At 48.6% G+C, this 13,687-nt stretch overlaps 1 protein-coding gene across 1 annotated transcript in view; it reads left to right on the top strand.

Annotated features, from left to right (window-relative positions):
• Positions 1-5,553, top strand: part of IKBKE (inhibitor of kappa light polypeptide gene enhancer in B-cells, kinase epsilon) — a 28,118-nt gene extending 22,565 nt beyond the window's left edge. Inside the window, exons 16-20 of the mRNA XM_006834211.1 lie at positions 317-418; positions 1,612-1,708; positions 2,742-2,854; positions 3,111-3,182; positions 5,520-5,553. Coding sequence (XP_006834274.1) covers positions 317-418; positions 1,612-1,708; positions 2,742-2,854; positions 3,111-3,182; positions 5,520-5,553 — 418 coding nt within the window. The remainder of the gene's footprint in view (positions 1-316; positions 419-1,611; positions 1,709-2,741; positions 2,855-3,110; positions 3,183-5,519) is intronic.
• Positions 5,554-13,687: the final 8,134 nt, after the last annotated feature.

Below are 13,687 nucleotides of genomic sequence, written 5' to 3'. Positions count from 1 at the left end.
CACACACACACACACACACACACACCCCACCCCCATCTCTCTCCATAACTGTTCTCTCTCCCTCTGGGGACTCAACATGAAGACCGAGGCCCTCCTTCCACATCTCTCTGTTGATGTATGGTTTGTGGCTCCTCCTGCCTCAGTGTCTCATGTGTGGGAACGTCACCTCCTCCTCCCTCAGAAGCATAGTCTCTGCTGTGGGCCCAGGGTTTGGGTTTTGGTGATGGTGGACACCAGAGATGCTAGGCCTGGCCTCCAAGGTCTGTCTGGTCAGGTCTCTGGCTGCTCGTGTGCCTAACGTGCTTTGTCTTTTTAGGGTGAATTTTAGCCATTTAGCCAAAAGGCTCTTGCAGGTGTTCCAGGAGGAGCGTGTACAGAAGTACCAGGCAGCCCTGGTCACACATGGCAAGCGCATGAGGTAACTGTCCAGCCCTCCCCAGAGCTCAGGGACCCCAGCCTGGCCTGGGTCCTTCCAGGCTTCAGACAACACTGGTCTTTGTAAAGCTCTGATGGAGAGGGAGGGTGTTGTAAAGGAAGACAAGGGAAAAGTGGACCAGGCAGACTGCTGGGTGGTTCCTACAAATTAGCTCATTTGATCCCACAGTATCTACTCTATGAATTAGATGTTATCACCCTATTTCACAGATGAAGAAACTGAGGCTCAGAGAACAGGTCTTCCTCCATGTTGCTCAGCTACGAAGTAGCAGACTTAGTCCTTATGCATGGGGAGGTTTGCCTCTACATGCTGGATTCTTTTTACTATCCCAGCTGATTGTATTGGGACACCCCTTCTGTAGGGTGTGAGGACGTGCTGATTTATGTGTAGGGAAGCAGGGCAAACAGAACCTTCTCTCACACTGTCCCCTGCAGGAACATTAGGCTCTACCTTCATACCCAAGCCCCTCCCCCCTATGCCTGCATTAATATTGGTCCCTGAGATGAGAAGGCCACTTCTCATCATTGCTGGATTCTGAGGCCCATGTGACCTTCAGGCTGTTATGTGGCTGAGACCCTAGCTTTCACCTCCCCTCACATTAGAATCATAGTGCCTGGCTCCCCCACGTCTTTCCCCAGCCTACTCCCAATTCTGAATTCATAGGTCTGGAGCAGGGTTTGGATGTCAGTATTGTATTAAGTTCCACAAGTAATCCTAGTATGGAGCTAGGGTTGAGAACAGACCCTGGTTCCCCCTGTGCAAAGGGGAAAATATTCTTGCTCACTCCCAACACTTAGAGCCGAGACCTTAGTGACTGACTGGAAATAGTGGTGTGGGCAGTGCACCTCTTGAGGTGCTGCAGTGTGGGCTGTCCTGCATCCCTCGGAAGGCTTACCTGGTACCTCGCTCATCACAACCAACCAGTGTGACCTGAGCCTGGGCACTGCACCTTTGCAGTGCTCCCCACTGCAGTTCTAATGGGACCCTCACAGCCTCAGCCAGAGTGGCTCACTGGCATAATAAAATGGGGTGGGTGCAAATGGAAGGCACGTCGGGAAGGTCAGAGGAAGAAAGGAGGAAAATGACTGGGACCCAGCAGGGATAAGTCATCTGTGAGGTGACCCAGGGCGAGAGCCAAGTCTACCTCTTCATCTCTTTCCGTCTGCTCTCCGTAGGATGGTGCATGAGACCAGGAACCACTTGCGCCTGGTTGGCTGCTCTGTGGCGGCCTGTAACACCGAAGCCCAGGGGGCCCAGGAGAGTCTCAGCAAGGTGAGGGGTCCGGAGGGAGCCAGGCCAATCAGGTACCAGGGGGCATTTGGGCCATTCCACTGACCTTGACCAATTTTAGGCTATGGGTTGAGGGTCTCTAAGGCAGGCTGAGTGGAAGATGTTTCTGGAAGAATAAACAATATGGTTCGTGCATACATGGGAACAGTACTCAGCCATAAGACAAATAATTTATGCCACAGCATGGATGAAGCTCACCTCGGAGCCATATGCTAAGGGAGATGATCACAGGCTGAAGGTCACTACAAGGACAGAGGCTCCAGAATTCTAGAACCTCTTCCAAAAGCCCCTGTGCAGACTGAAAGGGGAGATTCCAAAGCTATGCTGAGAGAGGTCACGAAAACTCTCCTTGATCTTCTAATCTGCTCTTTGTGAGGAGACCAACACACTGGGCACTGCTTTGCCACCACAGACAGAGAAGGGCTACTGCTTTTGGTATAACTGGGATTCGGTGATTCACGTTCAGCTCTGGGAACCCACCAGCTGCTCTGTAGGAAAACAATGAGGCTGTCTGCTTTCATAAAGAAACGCCAGGGGGCAGTTCTGCTCCGTTCTAGAGTAGCTGTAAGTTGGAACCAACTCAATGGCATTGGGTTGATTTGAGTTTTGATGTGTAATAAAACAAATGGAAACTCTTGGTGGCACAAATAGTTAAGTGCTCAGCTGTTAACCAAGATTGGTGGTTCAAACCTACCCAGAGAAATCTCAGAAGAAAACCCTCTGGAGCACAGTTCTGCTCTGAAGCATAACTGGTTTGGTTTGGGTTTTTAGTAAAAAAGGAGAACTTCTTGGATGTCTGGATCCTGAAATTCAAGAAAAGAGGGTAGTTATGCAGCTGTGCTCCCAGAATGGGATGGAAGGGATCATGGGAAGACATGATGATTCTGGTAGATCCAGGGGTGCAGGGTGGGGACCATTTGTTACCCTTTTTACCCTTCCTCAACATCCCCACCCCCTAACCACCACCCCCAGACTGGCTCACCATCCCCTCTGACTAAAATGTGGCTTCCCTCAGATCCTTGACCAGATGTCTCATCAGCTTCTCCAGAACAGAACAGGGGAGGCTCAGGCCTCAACACCCACCACAGACCCTTATCCCAGCCCTGCATCAAAGGACCTGGTTCTGCAGTAAGTGACAAAGAGGGGGTGGGGTGTGGGTGTGGGTGTGTGTGTGTACCCAGTGTGCAAGAGGAGGGGTGGCCAGTGAGAAAAGGGTGCTGGTTAGGACCAAAGGGGACTGGCCTCCTGCCAGGCCTGAGAGGCAGGAATCAAGAGGCTGCTTGATGTGGGGCAGGAGAGGGGTGGGGGCTCCTGGAGGAGAGGTGGAGGGTCTGAGCAGCATGACCACCTGCTCAGTCACCTCTCTTACCCCTGCCTCAAGCAGCATGCAAGAGCTTCACCAGGAGATGAAGCTACTTGCGTTTGACCTCCAGGACAACAACCGAATCATCCAACGGTAAGGAGCTGCCTCCTGTCCAGGAAGGGCTGGGTCCCTGCACCACGCATGCGGATGTGTGTCCACTCTCTGATCATATCAGACACGCGTAGACCTTGTCCACAAGTGAGCCTTCCCTGTTCAGAAATGCAGCTTTCATTTATAGTGTAAAACGTACGTCTGTCGGGGTCAGAATCCACTTGGGGGCCGTGGGTTATTTTTTATTTTAGTTTTTTGGGGCGTGGGTTACAGTCAGAGAGATGGGATCCTATGATAGTGCTGGGCGGTGGCTGCAGCTAGTTCCCTGTAGAATGTGCTGTTTGCGATGCCCGGTGCTGTGCTAAAAAAACCCTTCACCGGGCCACCTCCTCGAATCTGCACAACTGTTCTCACATGAATGGGTGCCCCCTCATCTCCATTCCCTACACCTGGAGGCCGCAGCCCAGATAGGGTGGGTGAACCGCCCCCGCCCACAGTGTTAGAGAATCTGGACCACCCCCCAACTCCATGCCCTCCTCCAGGTGTGGGTCGTGGAGAGGGTGGTGTGTGGAGTGCAACGGGACTCAGACTTGCAGATTTTGCGAACCAGTAAATTACAGAATGGAGACCTGGTGTGGCACTGCAGGCTAATGCACTAGACTGCAAGGCCAGTTTGAACCGCTAGATTGGCAGTTCAAGCTCACCAATCGCTCCTCGGAAACCCTTTACAGAGTCGGAACTGACTCGAAGGCGCACTTAACAACAACAACGAATTTCAGAAAAGAAAACTGGAAACTACAGAGTTGTCATCTTCTCACATTACCACTAAGCAAGCACATTTATAAGGGAAAACTCTTTGTTATTAAGAAGTCCCAGTTCAGAGAGTCCATTTGACACAAAGAGTAGGAAGGACAGAATCCCAGGGTATAGGAAAGACCTTGCTGTGAGGGTTAATTTGTATGCACAGTATCACTGGTGGTGCACACCATTAAGCACATGACTGCTGACTAAAAGCTGGAGGTTTGAGTCCGCCAGAAGCATTTTGTTAGAAAGGACTGGTGATCTACTCCCCCGACCAAATCAGCCTTTGAAAACCACGTGGAGCACAATTCTCCTCTGACACATGTGGGGTCGCCATGGGTCAGAGTTGACTCCATGACAACAGGTTTAGGTTCACTTTTTTATATACATACGTACACACACACACATACCTCCCACATCCTCCTCCTTCTCCTTTACCTGACATGTCTCCTTTCATGGGCCCCACTTGGGGGCTGGAGCCTTGGTGGCACGGTGGGATAAGCAGTGAACTGCTAACCAAGAGGTTGGCAGTTCAAAGCCACCAGCCACCTTCTCTTCCCATAAAGATTTACAGCCCTTGAAACCCTCTACATAGACACTCTGAGTCAGATTTGACTGGGTGGAAGTGAGTCTGGGCTTGATTGGTTGGGGGCCAGCATTTGGGAGCCAGTGGCCTGATGGAAAAAGATTTTACCAGGGCTTGAATCCTGACTCTGCTCCATATCAGCCACGTGACCCTGGGAGATTTGTTCGGCTCTGAGCTTCAGTTTTCTCCCCTGTGGAATAGAAATGTCTACCTCATGGGGGTTGCATGGGGGTTCAATGAGATGAAGTATGCAAGGCGTCTTGGGATGCAAACGATTAAGCGCTTGTCTGCTAACTTCAAAGTTGGAGGTTCGATCCCACTCAAAAGCACTTCAGAAGAGCTCACTAGGATTTGTGGTTCCCCAGAGGACATATTTTTCTGGGATGCTAGGGCAGGAGGTTGTGACTCAGGAAGAGAGCTTGTGAGTGATCCTCAGTATTTCAGAGGATCCTGGGTAGGGGAAGGCAATTCCTCCGAACCCCATCCCAGCAAGAGGAGAATCCATCCTCTTAAATGCCCCCAAAGAGGCCACATTCAACAGCTTCTTGGAACGACTTTCCAAAACCAGTCCTCATGGGCAGGAAGTTCTAATTTTAGTACGGATATAAATTTTTCTTGCTGTGATATTGAATCTATTTAGAGATCGTTCAAAACTTTATTTGAGTGAAATTTTCACTTCCTTAACCAGAGCTGCAGCCAAACAGCTAAACCAATAGCTTTCCCATTCCCTTTAACCTCCTTTAAACCTTGTCTACCTGTTGGAGTCACCATGGGAGCTTTTCTAAGAGGTGCAGACACCAGGGGCAGCCAAGATTTGGGGACTTTTATAAGCTTCCAGGTGGTTCTAATGTACAGTGGTTACCTTTCTGGGTACAATGACTTGACCAGAGACAGCTGAACTCTTGAGTGGCTCAGCGTCCAAGGCGCCCTGGGTACAGTCTGCAGGCTTCTTGACCAGGAGGGGAGAAGCTAACTTGTACCTGTCCTTACAGGTTAAGTAGGGTCCCCGTGGCTCCAGATGCCTGAGCTCCTTGGGGTACACGCAGCATCCTGAAGCAGGAGAGTCCCTCAAACACTGCTCTCCTGCACAGGGGGGACTCTGCAAGGGCGAGTTCTGGTCCCACCTCCTCAGCCTACTCCCTCCTGATGTTCGTCTGGAGAATTCACAGCATTACTTCCACTGCCTTTCCCTCTGGGAAGCAGCACTACTGGGATTGGGGGCCTGGACCACTTCTTTCAGGACTCCCTGGGAGCCCTGGATGTTCCAGAATGCAGCAGCCACTGCTTGGGCCGGACTCTGTGTCTTATCCAGGCCCCTCCGTCACCCTGGCCTTACAGAGGAACCAGGCCCGCTGCAGAGAGAAGAGGCCCCCCCTTGGTTTACAGAGATTCATTCCTCAGGGAACAGGGGAGGAGGCCTCTCTGGTGTGTCCAGGGTGCTGGGTCAGACAAGCTTTTCTAATCAGTCTTCCTTCCTCCTGAAGTGTTGCATGTTGAACACAGCCCTCTGTCCATCCTGTGATATGGCAGGGTTACCACTTTCAGCCCCAGGCATCACAGAACTTAGTTTCCTTCTACCTTGGTCTGGCTGAGCTTGGGGTTGGAGAGGGCGGGTGGTGGAGGTCAGGTGCCCTCCCTGTTCCCTCTCTCTGAAGCACCGTCAGGGCCAAGGTTGTGCAGTCAGGATAGGTAGCCCAGCCTGTGAGTCTACAGCCTAAAGGAGACAAAAAGACCTGTGCCTGTAAGATGTGGAATAAACATGGCCTTCCTTCCCATTTCTGTGTGCCTCTCACTGGACTGTGTCTGGGAGCAGGGAGGTTCACCTTTCAGTGTGTGTAGAGACTGCTGGGCCTGGCTGGGCATCTGTGAGACGTGCTGGGAAATGGAACCAGGGCTGATTCTTTTCAGAATCCTGTCCCTCCCCGAAATGGACCCTAATTTCTGGGAAGATGGCTTCGTGACAGAAGGTTAGTCTTCCTTCCTCTTTCTCCTCCTGACACTGTCTTCTGGGAGCTGTATAAGGGCCCTTAAACTTGGGGAAAAAGAATGTGTCTTATGATTTTTACTTCAGAACCACAGTCTAAGAGCCTGACTCTTTGCCCCACCTCCTACCCCAACTGTTCAAAACCCAGGTTGTATCCGAAACAGGGTGTCTGAATACTACTACGGTTTATTTTAAACCCACTGCTGATTCTAGCTCATAGGACAGAGTAAAACTGCTTCCTATGGTTTCTGAGACTGCAAATCTTTACAGAACACATGGCATCAACTTTCTCCTGCGCAGCAGCTGGTGGGTTTGAACCACCGACCTTGCAGTTAGTAACCCAACACTGAATCCATTGCACCAGCAGAATTCCTTAGGTTATTTTAAGCATCCTTTCTGTTTGTCTAGAATGCTGTCTAAGTACGGCATCTAAATTTCTGCAAACTGTAGCAAATTTTGTCTTTCTTTTCCAGTACTTCCAGACTTGCTTTCAATCAGAGCTGAACTACCCAGCTAGTCTGGAGGGGTGGGGGCAAGGGTACTGACGCAGCCCTAGTAGGGGAGTGAGAAACCCCACTATGTGCTTTGAAGGATGCAGACAACATTATACTTAACAGTTGACCCCAGAGATCCTTCTGGCCCATTTTCATAGAATTCCCACATCCATTTCCTGTCCAGCAGCTTCCAGAAGTGAGGATAGGTGGGTGCTGGCATCTGACAGTCCCTTTGCGTCTCCACTTCCTTTGCTTGTCTAGGAAAAACTGCTGGTGTTAAGTGCTGTTGTGTCATTTCTGATTCAGAGTGACCCTGTATAGGGTTCCCAAGGAGCGGCTGATGAGTTTGAACCTCCAACCTTGCAGTTAGCAGTTCAGTGCTGATCCTATAGTGCAACACCAGGGCCCAGAGGAGGATGACTGGTGGTTGTTTGCTAGCTTCAGACCTAAGTGACTTCCTGTTGCAATTTGAGCCTTAAGCTCATGGGGTCACCTAAGCTTATGGGTTTGAATTCTGGAGCTCAAAGGCCAGCTGTCACCTTGATACCTGGACACTGGGCCATCTCTGGTCTGTTCTGCCTGCAGGAAGCTCAGGCTAACACTCTGGTTCTTCAGTGACCCTTCAGGAAAGTCCCACAATGGGTTTTCCCTGGCTGTGTCTGGACCTCATGTGTTTGGTGGGGCTCAGTGAAAGAGCCAGGGGATCCCTGAAAGCCAAGTGCAGATTTCTGGGGGATGATCTGATCCAGGCACTATGATCTCAATAACCCAACCCAGTCAAAGGCATCTGTTTTTTCCTATACTAGGCAAAGCCACTGACAGGGGAGCCCCCCATCTGAAGTTCTACAGAGCTTCTGATTCTGTCTCAGGAGGAAATGTGGCAGTGGACCAGAAGGACCTTGTACATTTCTGAAAACCTCTGAAAGGTCCCTCTCTGTTCCCTGCAATGATTCCTAGTGAAACTATGAAAATGAAAAGAAACAGTTCAAAACTCAAAATCATAAAAAACTAAAAAATAGAGACCAGGTTTACTGTTGGATAGACTGGTGGAATCCCTGACACTATGGCCCTTGGTGCCCTTTCAGGTCTGAAAGTGAACTTAACCTCCGTGACTCAAGTTTCAGTCAAGTCATGGACATGTCTGTAAAGAATGGTGTGGCGCTGTAGGTCAGCACTGGACTGCTAACTGCAAGGTTGGGAGTTCAAACCCACCAGTCACTCCTTAGAAGCCTTATACAGGGTCGCTATGAATTGGAACCGGCTAGATGGCACTAACAACAACATAAGGAGGATAATGACACTAGTGAGGTAGGCACACCATTTGGGATAAAAAAGGCAGCACTGACCAAGGACAAAATCCAGAAGGGTTAGGGAAGAAGGAGGAATGGAAGCAGGAAACACAGGGAAGAAGTGGAGCAGCTGGTGAGCTTGAACTACTGACCTTGCAGTTCAAACAACTTTGCAGTCTGACACATTAGCCTACAGCACCATACGAGGACTTCCCTCCCAATGTCCTACTTCCTTGATTATGAGGTCCCTGTGTAGGACGGAACAGGGCACAGGGTGTAGAATAGCATTCAGATTTATGTGAACATCCTCTTAAAAGTTTTCAGGGCTATTACTCATGCTGGCTTGAGTTAATTAAAGGAAAATGGTGGCTCTGTATGATAAGCATTAGACTATGAACCACAAAGTAGGTGGTTCAAGCCTACAAGCTGCTTCTCAGGAGAAAGATGAGGCTTTCTACTCAAGCAAAGAATGTGTTGTTGATGTTATTACATGTCACTGAGTCAATTTGGACTCATAACAACTCTATGCACAATAGAATGAAACATTGCCCAATCCTGTGCTAGCCTCAGAATCATTATACTTGAGCTCAGTGCTGCGGCCACTGGCCAGTCCATCTCCTTGGGGATTTTCCTCTTCTTCTCTGACCTTCCACTTGGTTGTTGTTGTTGTTGTTGTTGCTAGGTGCCATTGAGTTGGTACCGATTCATAGCTACCCTATGTACAACAGAACAAAACACTGCCTGGTCCTGGGCCAACCTGACAATCGTTGCTACACCTGAGCCCATCGCTACTGCCACTTTGCCAGTCCATCTCACTGGGGGGTCTTCCTCTTTTTCTCTGGCCCTCCACATTACCAAATATGATATCCTTCTCCAGTGACTGGTCTCTCTTGATAATATGTCCGAAGTATGAGAGATGAAGTCTGGCTGTCTTGGCTTCCAAGGAGCACTCTGGCTGTACGTCTTCCAGCACAGATCTGTTGGTTCTTTTGGCAGCCCATGGTACTTTTAATATTATCCTCCAACACCATAACTCAATTGCATCAATTCTTCTACGGTCTACCTTATTCACTGTCTTGAAAATACCATGGCTTGGGTCAGGCACACCTTATTCCTCAAAGCAAAGCACACCTTTGCTCTTGAACACTTTAAAGAGGTCTTGTGCAGTAGATTTGCTTAACGCAATATGTCATTTGACTTCTTGTCTGCTGGTTCCATGAGTGTTGATGGTTGATCCAAGCAAAATGAAGTTTTTGACAACTTCAGTCTTTTCTCCATTTATCATGATGTTATTTATTGGCCCATTGGTGAGGACTTCTGTTTTCTTTACACTGAAGTTCAACCCATACTAAAGGCTGTGGTCTTTGATCCTCACCAGCAAAGAATGACAGCCTTGGAAACCCTATTCTATGAGTCAGTACTGACTTGATGACAACAACTGGAAGGATACAGGGGCATGTCCCAGCTGTGCAGTCTGGAGGGACAGTCTGCTCCAGAGGGCCTGGGATCCAGACTGGGAGGATTAAGACAATCCAGGCACCTCTCTCCACACCTGTGGCTGCAGAGCTATACTGTCCCCTTCTGGTGTCCTGAGACACCACCACTTGCTGAATTCAGTTGGGAAGGGTGTGGTCCAGTGATCTGTATTGCTGAGATGCTTTCCTGGTGATTCTTAAATTGGCTTAAAATGGTTGTGAACACAGAGCTGGAGTTTCCAAAAGTGAGTAGCCCAGCATAGGCCAATGAGCAGTGGGTGCCATGGTAGACTAGGTATACCCAATAGCCAAGGCCAAGGAAGTCAGTCTAAGGATAGAAGGACCTAGTGAGTGTCCACCACAGCCTGGCCACCCTCTTACTTCATCACCAGTTTCTCTCATGGAAGGTCTCACTGGAGCCTCCAAGGATTGCTGGGATTACTTATTTTGGATTCATTTCCAAACAGCTTCAGTGATTTCTTAATGGGAGTAATTCCTGGCTTCTCTTCCTTTCATCCCACAGAGGACCTTGAATCAGGCAGCCCCACTGGGAGGAGTTTGGAGTGGGTCAGGATGACTGGAGATAGCTTCAGTTTGCTTTCCTTGGAAGCTCAGAATTACTGCCACTTGGAGCAATGTGGATCTTTTCCTGCACCTTTCATTAGGGAGAGGAAGAGAGCAAGGTGAGACAGGAAAGGAGGGAGGGAGTCGGAGACGGGAATGAGAGGGAAAGAGAAAGAGGAAGAAGGTGAGAGAGGAGAAAGAGCAGAAAGAAGATCAGCAGTACAGACACACAGCAAGAGTTACAAAGGGACACACACACACACACACACACACACACCTTGTTTGCTGGGATGGGGGCAGGACAGCCCTGTGAGGTCATCCAGGCCATTCTGCTCTCCCTGGTCCATCCCAACTCCATTCCATGGATTCCTGCCACATGGAAGGACCCAGAGCTGGATTTGCACTGGAATGTAAGTGACTGTGGCTTGGAACCTCCCCTCTGCCAGAGGGGAAAAAAAGCTGCTGACAAATCTGCCTGGGATAACTGAGGTTTTCCAGCACAGAAAGAAGAAACTACACACACACACCAACCAGACTTATTGTATGCTTGTAGGCAAAATAGGTTGGGAAGGAAAAATTCCTTAAGTGAGACAAATACCATGGAGACATCACTAAACCACTGGAAAACAAGCCCCTCCCCACCCCTAACATGGTGACACATTGCTAGGAGCCTTCATGCCCCTGCTCATATACCCACACTGGTTTGCCCTTCTTGTCCCCAAGGACTGCCAAGGACTGAGGATTCCCCAGGAAGCACTGGGGTTTGGTGACACACAGCAAGCCCACACTCAGGGGAACGGACATGGTGCTTTACTAGCCTTATGTGGAGGCAGGATACCCACCCTGTGACCAGCACCCCTGCTGATGTATAAGAGCCTTAAATGGACCTCTTGTTGTTGTTGTTAAGTGCCGTTGAGTCGGTTCCGACCCTGACACCCCCTTGACTTCTACCAGTCCCAGAGGTTAATGGGTATCACACAAACTCCCTACACCAAGCAAGTCCTTCGTCTTTGTCTGTCCCCCTTGGAGTAAGGGCCATAGAAGGGATTTCAAGAGTTAGGTACAGATTGGAGGCCTCCAACTGAGTTCATTTTATTAAACATTTAATAAGCACTTTCTATTTGCCTAACACTGGGATCAGAAAGACCAACAATACCCAAGTGAAGCAGGCAAATGCTATGTGAACATTAACCAGACACGCAAGCAACTTGTGGGAGCCCAGAACAAGGTGAGATGAATCACATCTAGGCATCTCTGGGAAGGCTTTATGGAGGGTGTGGCATTTGGACTAAACCTTGAAAATTGAACAGGGTTTTGATAGAGAAAAATGGGACTTCTGCTGATTCTTTAAACTGTATCTCCAAAGCCAGATGAGAGATTTGTAAACACCACCCTTTTTTCCATACCTGCTGTGCAAAATCATACAACATAGATTTGGGACCAGGCTGGGATACCTGTTTGAGCAAGTCATGTGACTTCTCTGAGCCTCAGTTTTCTCATCTGTAAAATGGGAATGCTTGTCATGGCACAGAATCACCAGGAGGACTAAGCCATTAAGTTTCTAGTGCCTGCCACATAGTATGTGTTCCTTGAGGAAAGCTCCATACTGTGTGGCATTTTATCAGAGACTTTCACAAACATTTAAATTCCCAGCAGTTTTTTTTTGACACACTCCCTCCCCACAGCTCAGCAAAGTTAGGTGTGCTTGACCTCTGAAACATTCAGCAGACAGTGCTGGCTTTTTTAGGAGGCTCTGCCTATACCCACCGTCTGCCCACGAAGGAAGGAAACGAGGCCTAGAGCTGTGATCCTGAAGTTAGCACCCCTATGAGCACTTTTCCTCACAGGTCTGTAGACAAGGTCACCCGACTCTAAGTTCCCACAGCCCTGGTCCATATGCCAGCCTTTTCAAAGTGTGGTCTATGTGTCTCGGATTAATCAAACTCTTGGAATAGCCAGACTCACTAAATCAGAACCTTGGGGGTGTAATCTAGGATATACCTTTTGAATGAATTCAGGTTCATAAAGTTTTGGGGGTGATTCTCTCAGCTAAGACAGTCCTTCCTTCAGCTAGACACCGAGGGACTTACTCCCTCCCCCCATGCAGGTCTCTGCTTCACTGTTCATCCCTCTCACTTTCTATCCTCTTAACATGCTTTTGGAGTCCTCGTGTGGCGCTGTGGGTAAAGCTGCTTGAAGTTCAAGGTCAGCTCCTTGGAAACCCTATACAAGATTGCTGTGTGTCGGAACCAACACGACGGCACTTCACAACAACAACAATATGCTTTCCTTTTCAACATAGGACTTACAATGGGCTGACATTGTATTACACGTATACTGTATGAAGTGTCCCACTGAAACATAAGTGTCATGCACATATATCCATTCACTGTTGCACTTTCAGTGCCTAGAACAGTGCCTGGCACATAGTAGATATTAGAGAATTCATTGCTCTAGGCCCTTGGACATCTCAGTGGTCACTGGACTTTCTGACAAGCATTTCCAGTTTTCTTCTCATTCTGAGCATGTCGTAAGTTTGCACATCTTGCTCTCCTGGTGTAATGTGGGACCATGGAACTCGATCTAACCAATGAGTTGTGAGCAAGAGTGATTGGAGTTTTTATTCTTTAACTTTTTATTGTGGATTGGGTGAAGTTTTACAGAGTAGATCAGTTTTCCACTCAACAATTCATACACATTTTGTTTCATCTCATTAATTACAATCCCCACAATGTAATATCGCTTTCTCCCTTTGTTTCCTGTTTCTATTCCTACTTCTTTCCTAAGCCTTCTGAACTGGGTAAATGCTGTCCTTTTGTTCTCAAATGGTTGGCTAGTGTACACGGTATGGAGTATCTCAGTAGTGTTACTGGTATCCTTAAAGATCTATTGTTTGGCTGAAAATTGGGCCTTGCGGGTGAGTTCACTTCCAGACCTGAAGGGTGACTAAGGGCCACAGTTTTGAGGGTTTTACCAGTCTGGCTGCAAGCCGCAAGGTCAGCAGTTCAAAACTATCAGCTGTTCCGTGGGAGAAATATGAGACTTTCTGCTCCCCTAATGATTTACAGCCTCGGAAACCCTGTACAGGGTCGCTATGAGTCGGCGTCAACTCCATGGCACATAACAACAACAACAACCAGTCTCTAACCAGTAAACCTGTTTTTTTAAATATGATTTTGAGTTTTGTTCCTCATTTTTTCTCCTTACTCTATTCAGGTGACCTTCTAATGTGATACCTTTCAGAGTAGTTGGCAGTGGTAGCTGGCTGTCATTTAGTTCTTCTGGGCTCAGGATCATGGAGACTGATGTTTTCCATAGTCCATATTAGTCCACTGCACTAATTGTTGCCATGTG

This window comes from Chrysochloris asiatica, unplaced genomic scaffold (genome assembly GCF_000296735.1).
Source record: "Chrysochloris asiatica unplaced genomic scaffold, ChrAsi1.0 scaffold00009, whole genome shotgun sequence".
Lineage (NCBI taxonomy): Eukaryota > Metazoa > Chordata > Mammalia > Afrosoricida > Chrysochloridae > Chrysochloris > Chrysochloris asiatica.
Note: the sequence above shows the minus strand (reverse complement) of the source record. Positions and strands in the feature narration are given on the sequence as shown.